General features: G+C 31.9%; 1 protein-coding gene across 1 annotated transcript; it reads left to right on the top strand.

Moving 5' to 3' along the window:
* The first annotated feature begins 2,763 nt into the window (after nucleotides 1–2,763).
* LOC101888635 (uncharacterized protein DDB_G0289357-like) lies at nucleotides 2,764–4,009 on the top strand. The gene is made up of 3 exons (XM_011292587.1): nucleotides 2,764–2,788; nucleotides 2,880–3,681; nucleotides 3,760–4,009. Exons 1-3 carry the CDS (start codon nucleotides 2,764–2,766, stop codon nucleotides 4,007–4,009), a joined length of 1,077 nt encoding a protein of 358 aa, XP_011290889.1.
* Nucleotides 4,010–15,219: the final 11,210 nt, after the last annotated feature.

Raw genomic sequence — 15,219 nt, forward strand, 5'->3', positions numbered from 1 at the left:
TAATATACGATAAATGAAAAGCAAAACCTCTCTAAAAAAACACTAGAAAAAAATTTAAAAATTTTGGAAAAAATATTCATAAAAATTTAAAAAAAAATATCTCAAAAAACGCAATAAAAAATTAGCAAAAAATCATAAAAAAAAAACAATAAAAAATAAAGAATCAAAACTAAACAAATAAAATAGATCAGTTTTATTTGAAGGGGGAATGTAATGGATCTTCTTGATATATTTGAATTATATAATTATAAAAATATGAACGAACGGAATGAAGTACGTAAATAAAGATTTACACAGATGTGTTTTAATTCTGTAGAATTTTTGATATTGAAAATGTGCTCTATAGAGGTCCGCCATTAGGCATGTCCCCCATATAACTGTACCGACAGTTTTAAGTTTTTTTTTTTTTGGGTGTTTGTCACAATTTCGGACCGAATTTACTGCAAATTGGGAGTATTTGTTCGCAGTATGTAGGAAACATTCTTGCAGAGAACTGTAAATATAAGTCCAAGTTTTAGTATAGATCCCATACAACTGTACTTCCCAATATTCAGCATTTTAATGGTTTATGTCACTGTTTTCAACGCAATTGTTTCAAATTTGCTACTTGCAGTTCATAAGGCGTACTCTGAAAATTTCCGGTACAGATCAACGCCATATAACAGTACCTCCCGATATTTTGATGACTTTAATTACATTTTCAATAGGATTATCTCAAACTTGGTGTTTGGAGTTTAAATAGGTACCACTTTCTTTGGAAGATAATTGGATATAGAGGGTAATAGTTTCGTATAGGGCCCATACCTTCATATATTCGACATTATCAAAAATATTTCCTATTCGGAATTTGAAGTTCGCAGTTTCCATCTAATTGCCTAGCGAATTCACGCCATCCTGTGGACCTCATATAACGGTACCACCATTTTTTTACATTTTACTATGTCACCATAGAAAGGATGTCTAAGGGTGAGATAAAAAAACTGCAACAAAGTCAAACGCCATAATTTTTAATTTTTTTTTAAATTTTATTGAATGAAACAAAAATGTCATCCTCCGGCAGAGGATATCAACTTTTAGAGTAAGTTTAGATTTTTTTCGAATTGGTCACCTTTGGCACGAATTATGATCATCAAACGGCCAATGAAATCGCCACACGATGTCCGAATATTGGTCTGCGGTATTTTGGCCCATCCCCGAAGAGCTTGCTTGAGGTGATCTACACTTTGGTATTTTTTTGCTTCCAAAATACTCCAGACACAATAGTCCAACGGATTGGTATCCGGAAATTTTGGTGGCCATTGTGGGCTGGAAATAAAGCGAGTTACCTCATTTTGTAACCATTATTGGGTGGCGCGTACTAGTGCGATGGTGCTGAGTCCTATTGAAATGTCCAAGGTCTTCGGCCAAAATGTTTGCGTGCCCAAAGCTTTAATACACCCTCCAGAATATTTTCGCGATAACATTCGGAATTTATTCTGATGTCACGGTCGATTAATACGAGCGGAAAGCGACTATCGGCTGTTATGGCGGCGCTTGAGTTCTGGTGGCCAACCGAAGGTGAACATTAGCAGCTGACCTCTTTGGTATTTTCGCGATAACATTCGGCATTTATTCTGATGCCACGGTCGATTAACACGAGCGGAGAGCGACCATCGGCTGTTATGGCGGCCCACATCATCACCATGGCCGGTGCTTGAGCTCTGGTGGCCAACCGGAGGTCCACATTTTCAGCTGACCTCTTTGGCAAGTAAACACGATCATTTTGTTTGTTTACAAACTGCTGGACAACGAAATTCGGCAGATCACCACTTTCGGACAAGCGAAGCAACTCGTTAGCTATTTTGAGTCTATTTTCTTTCTGTTGCGGTGTAAGTTCTTCAACTTTTTGGAATTTCAATGCCTGTACCCCGAGCTCATTTTGCAATATTTTCCAAATGGAATATTGCGATATGTTCGGCTTACGAGCCATTTTTCGGCCACTGCGACGCGGAGTTCGATCAAGTCGCTTCTTTACTTTTCGAACCATTTCTGCTGATGCTGCTGTTTTCTTCCGTCCACTTCTTTGGCGTCGGGCTACGCTACCAGTATCACGGTAACGAGCGATGATACGAGACACAAAAGATTTATTCACATTTAAATGCTGGAGTGCTCTAATGATAGCCACTTGTGGTTTTCCAGCCAAATATAAAGAAATCACTCTATCTCGCTTGAATTCCATCACGAATAACTTTTTCTGGAAAATTCTCACCAAAATGCTTGTGTACACTTGTAAACCATATAATGAGCTATCACTGGAATAATTTTAACAGCTGTCGGACGAGTGGCTTAGAAATGACAGCAGTATGGAGTTGGTTGCAGTTTTTTTTCATCTCAAGCTGTATAATCGAAATACCAATATTAACCCAAATTCAAAATATTATCGGGAAATTGACATCAAAAGACCGATCGCAGGTCATTGTGGGGCAGTGTTTGTTTCCTTTAATTGCCTCTTGGGTGGTCTATGAACACGTTATATAATGCTATGTGGTTTTTTGGCGCCTAAAACTATGCTACATAATATATATTTATAAGTCAACAAGATCTGCAATTTAAAGTTCAGATTATACATAGTTAAAGTCATATGAAAGGGGAATTTATCATTTATTACATTTTACATTTTTATAGCATACTTTGAGGATCCTACAACAAATTTTGAACTATAAATGTATGCCCTTTCTGTTTAGATTGAAAGTCCTAGGGAGCGCCTAAAAGTATACAATAAAAATGTCTTTGACACATAATTATCAAAGTCCCTTCAAATATGACTAACATATTGTGTATTTTCACAACTTTTTATCTCATTCATTAACATTCACAATTCCGTTTTTAATTTATTTCAGAATTTCAATTCCAATCGGATCAAGGCAGTGACAACATAGATGGCATGGAAAAGGCACACAATAAGTTGACCAAAAAACAATTGGCGGCGACTGATGTAAAGAACTCAAACCACGATAGCAAAGCAACAACAACAACATCTAAATCAGTTATGGCCTCAAAGAAAAAACTCAATGAATGGAAAAACCTGCAACAACAAATGTCACACGATTCAACAACAAGAACACTACCACCTCAAGGAACACAGGACGCATCAGCAGCAGCAGCAGATACGCACAATAATACCATCTACAATGATGATGGTCGTGATGATGCCAAGAAGCAAACACCCGCCTCAATAGAATATCTAACCCACAATGCTATGGACAATTGTTTCGGCAATGCCGATGGAAGTTGTTCCTCCACCAAATTGGGAGCCAACAACTATGAGGCAGCAACAATTGTCAATATTGATATATTCGATGATCAGCTGAGTACGAGTAGCCTTAGCAACACCAGTCGTTTTTCGTGTGAAAATGCACCATTGGCTACCACAACACCACCGATTAGTTTAAATGGTGTTATCGATACAAATTTAATGCATTTCTCTCATAGTGTGGGATCAACGGCATCTGCGGGAAAGTCGGGTAGTGTGGAAAAGAAGGAAAACAGCGAGGAGGAGGAACACAATAATCCGACAACAAATTCCTCTTCCAGTTTATCCTCAAAACCCTACCGTGGTCGTCGACATCGCAACACCGAAAACGATTATGAGGACGATGATTATGATGGCAACAGCAGCAGTAATGGCAGCGCCGGATCCTTGTGAGAATTACTGAAAAATCCTTCATTGGTAAGGACAACAGTAATGAGTAGGAATTTCTATTTCAATCGTTTGTATAGAAATATATTCAATAATAATAATCATCATCATCATAATCCTCATCACCAGTCGCCAGTGATGTCGCAGCAGCCGCCTCAACAGCAGCAGCGTCACCCTCATCAGCAAATGCATCTGGCAACAGTGGCAGCAACGCCTGATCAGCAACACCCGCAGTTGCCATCCCATTCGTCAACGCACGAGCGAAAGAATGGCGAATTGACTGGCAGTAATAATCCGATTAATAGTTTTAATATTCTCAATAATAAGTGAAAGAAGATAAGTGGACGAATGAATGAGTGAGTGAGTAAACCAAGTTAATAGGTAATTTATCTTAGGCCATCATCCATTATCATGCGTAATAATGAGTGAGTAAGTGATACATCATGTACTTTTTATATAAACATTGGCGATAACTAATTATGTTTGAAACAATTTTAAAAAAATGGGAAATTTATGACATCGTAATCGGAAGTGGTAGCTGAGTTGAGATGTGGTCGATTTAGGCAATTTTTTCAAGAAGGTTTTATTCAAACTGGAATTTTTTGTAGGAAGTTTATTTATTCCTGTAATCATCCCAAATAGAAAAGATCTGACCATTTTCATATTCATATGAAGGTGTCTTTTTTGCCAAGTTTTCCTAGATAGTCAGACATGGAAAATTTTAATGTCGTTGACACTTTCTTGCCAAAACATCAGTTTTGATGGGCGAGTTTAAACATCAATCTATAGTTTTATGTAAAGTGACGTTCAAATTTTATTTGTTGTTATAGCATATTTTAAGCACTACCAACAATCGCCTAAAAGTATGCTATAAAACACTAAAAATAAAAATCAATTGACATATATCTCCAACATATTGTCGGTGTTCAGGGTATAGATAAAAATTTTAAAATTACGAAGATCAATGAGTTCCAAATATATATATTTTTTTGAGAATTCAAATCCGATATTCATTCACTGTCCCAACCTAATCGAAAGTCATTGTGAAGGTATTTTTTAATAAAGTCTTGGGTGTAATCCTAGCAAAACCCTCAAATAGGATTACTAATCAATTATATTCACAAAGAAATGCCATCCAAATATCGTTGTTATTGCATGACCACAAAAAATAACTGTCGACTAATTTTTGGTCAAGGAATGGCTACTTATTTTGAGTGCTAAAATAATGGGTTAGCAATCCGATTTGTAATGAATGGGCTAATATTCCGTTTTCTATGGCGCCTTAATGTATGTGACAAAGAATTTGCAAAAATTAAGGCATTTAAAATTTGTTATCAAAATGGAAATAAATGTGTTTTGACAGCAAAAAAAGAGAGCAGCTGGCCTGGCCATGTTGTGGTTTAAGGATGCGGTGCTAGAGTCAACTGCTTCACTCGGAGACTTTTGGCCCATTGCATTCACCCTAGGAAAAATTAGTTGTTGGTGATAGAGGAGAGATAGAAAAAGACAAGGCAAGGTTTGCAGAGGAAAGCGAGAGAGAGAGAGATAGTACAGTGAGCAGGGCGGTCTGCTTAAGGCCCAATTATACATTATGTTAGAGTCATATGCAGAGTGATTTAGTTACCCAGTTATATCTAGCATTTTTATAGCATGCTTTTAGGTGCTCTCTAAAATTTTTAATCCAAAAAGAAATTTCATATTTCAAATTAATATAAATATACTAAAAAGTAAAATACAAGTGTATTCAATGTATAGTATATTATTTATATACTAAGTTAAAACAATTTTTGGAAGCTCCTCAGGATATGCTATAAAAATGAAAAATCAATAATATGAAAGTCACTCTACATATGACGTTAACATAATGTGTAATCGGCCCCTTAGGCAGGAAAAGTTTTTGGCAAACTCGAGGATGAGGATGATGGGATCTATGTTTGAAAAGAAAGTTAGAGTTTCTATCTCCAACCTGCCAAATAGTCCATGTCTCTTGTTGGATTAATTCATCTCCATCCCTTCGTCATCTTCGCATACTCTGGCCTAACTGTGTCAGTTTTTGGATACACATTTAACTTGGCTATGGAAGTTTTGACCCCCTTCAAGGCTTCAATATTTTGCTGCACGCATCCGATGATGTTCCAAAACTAACAGGGAATTGGAATATTTGATAAATTATCTCAAATGTGGGGATTTCTTAAATTTTTAATAGCACTCAACCTGATACTTTTTTGAAAAATATAAAATGTATTGTTTGAATTGCAATGAGGATAATCTCTTGCTATGGGCGCCGGGTCCCCTCCGAAATGGTAAATTTTAAGATATTTTTAGAACCGTTTAAATTTTTCTTGTCGGTCGAAAGACTTTTCTGGCTACGTCGATACTTGTAAATCTCTTGCTAGGGAAATTCTAGGGGAACCTACACAGAACATACTCAACGGATATCATATTGAAACAGAATGTAATTTTATGTCGGCCTATACTTTAATGGAATATAATACCAATATTTCTCAAGCTTATTTCGATTTGTATCATTAGGATTAGGCCACCAGAAATTAGAAATAATCATTTCTTTATTTCTTACTTAGAAAGAAGTTTAACACTGCTTTGCGGTTCCAATTTTGTTTATACTTTTAGGCGCTTAATACAATACCTTGGAAGTTCTATCAAACATATTGCAGGAACACTAATAGACAGTCATATGTAGTTTTAAAGATGGATAGAGCCTTAATCGATCCTCTTCTGCTTGAATATTAAATACAAATAATGCTATGATGTGGCGCCATAATTCAAAAAAGTCAGTTCTGTGACGAAAACCATTTCGACTTGTTCTGACATAAATTCAATTCAATAACATTTTTATGGAAATTGAGATTAAATTTTCAAAATATAATTTCCTAAGAGCAAAGAAATTTTAAACAACCGTGAAAAACTTAATATATTAAATTTCGAATCGAATTAAATGTATTTCCGAGCAACTTTATCTGTAAATTTTAAACTATGTTTTAAAAACTTTTTAGACAAATCAATTTCTTTTCTTCCCTCAGAACTCATTTCCGATTCGATGTATTATTTCCCATTAAAAAAAAAAAAGACAAAATTAAATGTGCATGTTTTATGTATTATTGTAATGTATTGCAAAATATAAAAATTATATTTCGGTTTTTATTAGCGGTTAAAAATGAAATTTAAGGTAAAATAATGTTTTTACAAAAAGAAGGAAGTATGAGTGAAGCAGTACGAGTGTGTTATAAGAAGGCTTATAAGTATACATATAAAACACACACACACATATATATATTTTTATATTTATATATGGATAAAAAGAAATTAAATATTTATATAAAAAAAAATATTTATAAGCATATTATCGAAAGAGTAATGTCGATGCGTAACAATTACAACTTTTTCTACTATTTGATTTCAATTTCATTAAAAAATAATTTTTAAAAATGTTTTCAAGTAAAAAATCTTATTGACTTATGTGTAATGTTGTTTCAAAACATTTTTTATACTCTTCTTCAATTTTAAACAATTTGATACATTAAAAAAATATTTCTTTTAGGGTCTTTAACCATAAAAAATTTATGTTTAACTAAGAGCCTGTTGTAGAATGTGAAAAAGAGGGTATTCGTGCAAAATCTTTAAAATTTGGCCGCCTTAGCCAAGCGAGTATAACGCTGTCAACCATTTAACCATAATGCGTTGGAGAGTCCCAACTGGTATTCGGTAGACACATTTTGTTAAGTTACATTTTCATGTTTTTATTAAAGCAATTTATGTTTGATTAATATTTTCAGAATATAACCCGACCTATTTTTGTTATTTCAGTTTTCTAATCATGTTCCCTAAATGATATAGACTCAACTCTGGTATTTCGAAGAATTTCGTCACATTTTCCAAACTTTGTTGATGAGATTTTGAATTCGGGATAAAAACTCTCCGTCAAAATTTCCTAGGTCATAGATAAGCTTTTTGATCAAGGTGGAAGGAAGCGAGATAGACCCATAGTTACTTTAAAATCTCTCCCAAATTTTGTAGACTTTCTTCAACAGACTCTAAGTAATAACGTGCATATTACGATTATTATGTATTTAGTCTCCAATTTAAAAATAGAAAAAAAAAAACTTAAACTCTAAGTTTATTGCAATTGTTGTCAGTTTGTTCTCATTTACACCGTTTTCATAATCCTCATTTAATATTACCATGGTCGCCCTATACATTACATATTTTATAAAAATTATTTTATATATATTTTTGTTTGTGCTTTAATTTTTAGAAAAATACCTTATATTAAGCTACAAAATTACCACAACTTATTTTAGAATTCCAATTTTTTTTGTTTTTATTGGATATATTTTTTCCTTTATATATAAATTATTATGTCTTCCTTACATTTTTTTTTTGTTTCAAAATTTATTTTTTCCAAATTTTATAAAATTTTTATTAGTATTTAATTTTTAATTCAAATAAAATACAGATTTTTTTAATTGGCAATGAACTTTATTTTTATTTTTTGTTTAATTTTTTGAACTTGATTTTTTTAATAAGGCTTCAAAGTATAGAAAAAAAAGAAAACAATAGACATGTATTCTATTGAAATTCGACAGCATCCATAGTTTTAATAAAAATTTTTTTTGGTCAAATGCAAAAAATAAAAACAAACATACCTTGTGTTCTAGAACCTGTGTCTAATCTAACTATGTTTTCTTTTTGGATACCATAAAAAATTAGTTATCTTTGTAAAATTCTTAGATTCATGCAGGTTCTGAAACGGAGAAATAGTAATCCATAATCAGAAGTGGTCGATTTTGGTAAAAATTTATATTTAAAAGCATTAGCAAGGGCTAATTTACACAACATGTTTGAATCCCATGTACATTTATATTTTTTTATTTTTATAGCATACTTTTGGGAGTTGATATCCTTATATTTATGCTATTATTATATATTTTTTATAGTATAAACCTTTTATTTTAAACATAAAAATTTGCTAGAAGCGCCCAAAAATATGCTAAAAATTATACCCATCAATAATAATACAATTTTCAATCAATCATATTTTCCGAAAATATAAAGGGTCCGCAATCTACATTTTTTATATGATGAATGCTTCAACTTAGGTCATTTCCAATTTGAACGATTATACTTCCGAACATGGTTTTGCGACATTACTTAGAAAATCATGGTAATGTTTGCAGAATGTATGCAAAAATTGCGTACGGATTTTTGACGAAGAAAAGATCGGCCCATACAAGACAAAATGTCGTATTTGGGACACAGAAATCAGCTCGCATACATTGAAAAACTGATGCACCCAAAACGAGTCTATATTTGGTACAGATTTTAATCCAGATTCGCAATTGGGCAATTTTTCTCAATTACGCCTCTGTATTTTTTTTTATTTTTCGAAAATGAGAGAAATTTATTATTTTGGGTTCTCAAAAAAAAAAAAATTCATGGTAGAGACTTTATTTACATTTACTTCAAGTTCCCGCTACTTCTTCAGCTAAAATTCTACCGCAAAATTTTAGATTCCAATTCCAACGGTTCGTGTTTGGCCTTTGTATGTTTTGTCATTCCGTTCGTAACTCCTCGAAATATACATAATGGACCCTACAAAGTATATATATTCTGAATCAGCATAAAATTCTAAGACGATTTTGCCATGTCCGTCTGTCTGTGTGTCTTTTGTAATCACGCTATATTTCTATTGAGATAGAAGGTACAAAATTTTGCATACATGCATATTTTCCTAGTAGGCGGGTTAAATTCGTAAATGGACCATGTCGGTCTACATTTTCGTATAGCCCTCATATAACGGTACCTCCCGATATTCGTTATTTTCACGATTTTAGTGACATTATTTACCGGAATCATTTCAAATTTCGTAATGGAATATCCAAATGGGTACTACAACCTATGGCAAAAAATGTTGTATCTAGGTTCAGATCTTCGTATAGCCACCATATAACGGTACCTCCCGATATTCGGTATTTTGATGATTTCAGTAACATTATACACCGGAATCGTTTCAAATTTCATATTGAAAGATCTTAATAGGTACTACAACCTATGACAAAAATTGTTGTATGTAGGTCCACGTCTTCGTACAGCCCCCATATAACGCTACCTCGCGACATTCGGTATTTTGATGATTTCAACAACATTATTCTCCGGAATCGTTTCAAATTTCGTATTGAAAGATCTTAATGGGTACAACCTATGGCAAAAAATTTCGTATGCAGGTCCCCGTCTTCGTATAGCCCCCATATAATGGTACCTCCCGATATTAAGTATTTTCATTTTTTTGCGAAATTATTCACTGTAACTGTTACAAATTTCGTATTTGAAGTTCGTAATGGGTACTACAGCCTATGAAAAAAATTGTTGTATGCAGGTCCACGTCTTCGTATAGCCCCCATATAACGCTACCTCGCGATATTCAGTATTTTCATAATTTTTGCGACATAATTCACTGGAAATGTTTCAAATTTCGTATTGAAAGATCTTAATGGGTACTACAACATATGGCAAAAAATAACGGTAACTCCCAATATTCGGTATTTTCATGATTTTAGCAACATTATTCACTGGAATTGTGTCAAATTTCATATTTGACGTTCGTAATGGGTACTATAGCCTATTACAAAAAATTTCGTATGCAGGTCCACGTCTTCGTATAGTCCCCCCATATAACGGTTTTCATTATAGCGTTACTTTCGGAATATTTTTTGAAATTTTTCAAGTTCCTATCAAATGGTGGGGGGGATTAAAAGTTCGACCCGCCCGAACTTAGCTGCTATTTTTCTTTCTAGTACTCAAAAGGCAAATTTTTTCAGTTTCACAAAGTTTTTTAATCAAAATTTTATACATATTACAAAATTTTCAGACATGCAAGATTTTATATATTATTCAAGTTTTTCCTTTTTCGGATGGTTTGTTCTACCTTGAAGTAACTTTTTTAAGATGAATTAATTTACCAAATTCGACCACTCCAAATCTTCAAAATGTATATCCTTTAATATATCCACAACACTCCAAAATATTCCCTCAAAAAACAATACAATTCCCATAAATGCCTTTTTTATAAAAATATAATTTCTAATTTACATAGTTTTTAATCATTTCCGAAATCTACTCTTGAAAAAAGAAGAAGACAGGAAAATAGAAAAAATAACAAAACCTAGGTGCTTTCTTTAAACAAAAACAAAACAAAAAATGTTAACAAAATAGTAATTGAAGAAATATTGGAAGTTTAAGTTTTATTTAAAAACACACAAGAGATCTTAACATTAAAATAAAAAATACAAGAAAATTTAACCTCAGCTAAAAGCAGTGATAATTAGACGATTTTTTATTTTATTTAAACAAAATGAAAAAAAAACTTATTAAATGTTAGTTTTTTTACACAAATTTAAATTTAATTAAAACAATTTTTATGTTATGATTAACAAAACAAAAAAAAAAAAAAAAATAAATGAAATTAATTAAATATACCCATACACATCACCGAACACAAAATGTTAATAATTTCATGTTCTCATAAAATAAACATAATTTTTTACATAACAATTTTATTTACAAATAATGAATTTGTTTATTGGTCTTTGTCCTTAAACATTTTTACTACAAAAAAAAAAAAAAAAAAAAAAAAAAAAAACAAGACTTCATTCCAAAAAAAAAAAAGAAAAAACCCAATTGTTAACAAACATGATTTTTTATAAAGAAATATTATTTGTTATGTACCACTTCACCTTAAACAAAATAAACAATAACCCCTTAAGTAAATATAAAAAAACTCAAACTCAACAGATAAAAAATTCCCCATCAATAACATTCAAATAAATTAAAAAAAAAAATATATATAAAAAAACCTCAACATATTTTTTTATATAAAACAATTTTGTATGTACCTCTTCCTACCCTCCAACAGATAAACAATTCCCCCTCAATTACATTTCAAAAAAAAATCACAATTCAAGAACCTCAAACAGGTGCTTAATAATATTTTTTTTTTACTTTCCTAATTTTTTTACCAAAATTATCACATATTAAATATAAAAACAATTTAAAAAATAAACAATAACATAATTATTATATACAATAATAATAATAACAAAACAAACAACTCTTCTGTAATACAATTTTGTAAAACATACACAATAACAAAAGTAAAATAAAACAACAAAAAAAAACATATTTTTTATACTGGCTTCTGTGACATTAAAATATAATTTTAATTTAAAATTTAAACAAAAACAACAACCACAAAAAAACGTAAAATTTATACATAACACCTACATATACACCTATATATATTATATATACATACATTCAATATATATTGCTCTACTTATTTATACATAAAATGTAGTAAAAAAAAAAAAAAACAAAGAAAATTATTATTAAAAAAAATACAATTAATTTTAAAATCAAATCTATTGAAAATAATACAAAAAAACCAACCATGAAAAACAAATATACATATAACATAAATTTATATTCGGATATATTTCAACAAATAAAGAAATTTAATTAAATATTGAAATTAATATTGGATTCAATGTCGCATTGAAGTTTTATTTGATTTGCAAGGCAATAGTAAGTTTCAGTAGGAACCCAGAAAAACGCAAAATTTGATTTCCTTTGACAATATTGTGAATTTTATAAGATATATTTTAAAACGAATTTTTTGTATTTTTTTTTTTAATTTCGCTGTACAACAATTTTTCAACTTTTCTAATAAATCCGGGAAAAAGTCAATATATTAGGGAACTAGAGCTAAAATAGAAGATATGTGTACCGGCATTTTGAAAGTTTACATCACAAAGTAACTTAAATAGAGGGGGCAAGTTTCGCTTCTTCCACACATTTGGAAATTTTCAGATTTCGATTCCTCGAAATTCGTGCATTTTACGTACATAATGTCTTCCAAAATATTGCAGAAAAAAAAATTTAAATTTGGCTAAAAACTCCCTTTAAACGGGATCGTAGCAAGTAAAAATATTCCACAAAATTATTTGTCATAAAATCCTATTATAGATCCCGGAAGACGTCAAAAGTACCCCCAGCCATATGGCTAGAGAGGGTATATAGTATCTGATACGACCAAAACGTGCCTCATCGAAATAACGGGTTTAGACCCAAGGTCTGTTTGGACTAAATCTGTTTCAGGACATTTGGAGTCGATCTAGACATGTACGTCCGTCCACCTGTCTGTCTGTCTTGTGCGCACGATAACTCTGAAAGGAGTATCCGATTTGGTCCAAACTTGGTACATTGTTATATTATGGTCAAACTTAGATCTAGTTCGGATATGGGCAAAATTGGACCACGCCTGTTGGTACCTCCACCACAAAAGGTCGAACTTTTTAAAGAAAATATTTGGCTGCCCAGAGAGGAGAAGAATCTCCCAATTTTGCTCCAACTTTGCAAATCCAAATATTTGTGTCAGTGCAAGGTCAGGTGCGAAAATCCGGTACCTCTCTTCACAAACGGTGAAAATTTTTAATAATTATAACTCTTATAAAATGTGATGTAAGAGTCCGATTGTCTCCAAATTACACACATCACAATATTTTTATTAATCCAAGGTCTGGTGTAAATATGGAATATATCGGTCCACTCCTTCTGGTACCTCCCCCACAAAGGGTTACTATGTTGAAATAAGCAATCGAATAAGCATCCTGTTCTCTTCAAAATACACACATCACAATATTTAATTAACCCAAGATATGGTGAGAAGATGGAATATACCGACCCACTCCTTCTGGTACCTCCCCCACAAAGGGTCAAAATTTCGAATATTTATGAAGCTCATAAAAAACGAAATTAACATCCGATTCCATTCAGACTTTACACATTTCAATATTTCCATCAATACAAGATTTGTTATAAAGATGGTAGAGATCGGGCCATTCTTTCTTGTATTTCCCACAGAAAGGGTAAACATTTTTAATAACTAAAACTAAAAACTAAAAATTTTTATTAGCCCAAGGTGTGGTGTGAAGATGGGATATATCGGTCCACTCCCTTTGGTGACTCTCCCACAAAAGATTGATATTCTAAAAAAATATTTTACTGCACAGAAAGAGAAATGGTAATCCGACTTTGCTTCAACTTTTCAAATCCTAATATTTGCATCAGTGTTAGGTCGGGTACCAAGTACCTACCCCACAAAGGATCAAAATTTTGAATAATTATAACTCTTATATAATGTGAAATAAGAGTCCGATTGTCTTCTAATTTCACACATCCAAACATTTTTGCTAACACAAGATCTGTTGTGAGGGGTCACAATTTATGATACTTTATCGGTCATAACTTGCGAAAAAAGTCAGCGATTCTTTACAACTTGCTAAATATTTCTCTCAACGGAAACCTGAGATAAATATGGCATTTATGATTTCGCATAAAACTGAATACTAATGTTCGAATTTCTTGTAATTTTGCCCATACCTATATTTTTCCTGTATTAAATGAAGTATGAAAATGGAATACTTCGGTCGGAACCTACTCCATAAATGGTTAACAATTTGAAAAAACATAACAGAACTCAAAATATATTAAAACAATCGAACATTTTCTGAGGGTATACATCTGTTGGCAAAATCGAGTGATACTTTTTTACTATCTTTCGGTTGAAAATTATACATCTTTAAAAAAATTATGGGATTTTCTGCCCAAAATCATGGATTTTTAAGACTTTGTTTAAATGAAAAAGAATTTTTAATTATTAATTTTTCTGAACTTAACCATTTTTTAATGTATAACATTTTCAAAGTCCTTCTAACCAAAAGTCATGATTTTAAATAAATATATCGAAAGAAGTCCCAACGATAATGGTGGATTGAAGAATATATTTAAAGTTTCCTTGCCGAAAAACGTGGATTTTTAAAAAGACTTAAGAATTTCGCCTTATGATTTATATAGAAAGTTGCTTAATGTTTATGGTTTCCTTGGCAAAATTGGAGATTTTTATGTCTTACTAGACTAAAATTCTGGATTATATTGAGAAAATGTTTTTGATTCGATGATTAATTCCTGCAAACATTTTCTTAAAGGCTTCCTGGTAAAAAAAAAAAAAACAAGTTAAAAAGTTTCGGTCGGTTTTGCCGACAGATGTATATCCTCAGCCAATGTTCGATTATTATTTTGACTTCTGGTTTGATTGATAAAATGTTTAAACCTTTATGCAGTTGGTTCCGAAGGAATTGGCCAATATTAGCCATTTCTTGTCGGACTTAAATAAATATGATATAAATATTGCGAAGTGCTAGGTTTGGACTGTGTTGTTATAATGGAAATTTTGGGATGTACCAAGTCATGAATAGAATCGGATGTCAACTTCGCTTTTTGTGAGCTTCATGGATTTTCAAAATTTTGAGCCTTTGTGGGGGGGAAGTACCAGAATGAGTGGACCGATATATCCCATCTTCACAACGGATCTTTTGTTAGTGGAAATATTGGAATGTGTGAAATTTTAAGACAGTCGGATTCTAACATCACATTATAATTATTCAAAATGTTTACCTTTTGTGGGG

This window comes from Musca domestica, unplaced genomic scaffold (genome assembly GCF_030504385.1).
Source record: "Musca domestica strain aabys unplaced genomic scaffold, Musca_domestica.polishedcontigs.V.1.1 2, whole genome shotgun sequence".
Classification (NCBI taxonomy): domain Eukaryota; kingdom Metazoa; phylum Arthropoda; class Insecta; order Diptera; family Muscidae; genus Musca; species Musca domestica.

Bases quoted from the DNA above. Each gene is read 5' to 3' on its own strand.
- LOC101888635 (XM_011292587.1), top strand. From the start codon at position 2,764: ATGTCTTTGACACATAATTATCAAA. The intron at 2,789-2,879 runs GTCCCTTCAAAT...AATTTATTTCAG, and splicing joins TTTGACACATAATTATCAAA to AATTTCAATTCCAATCGGAT. The intron at 3,682-3,759 runs GTGAGAATTACT...TCGTTTGTATAG, and splicing joins AATGGCAGCGCCGGATCCTT to AAATATATTCAATAATAATA.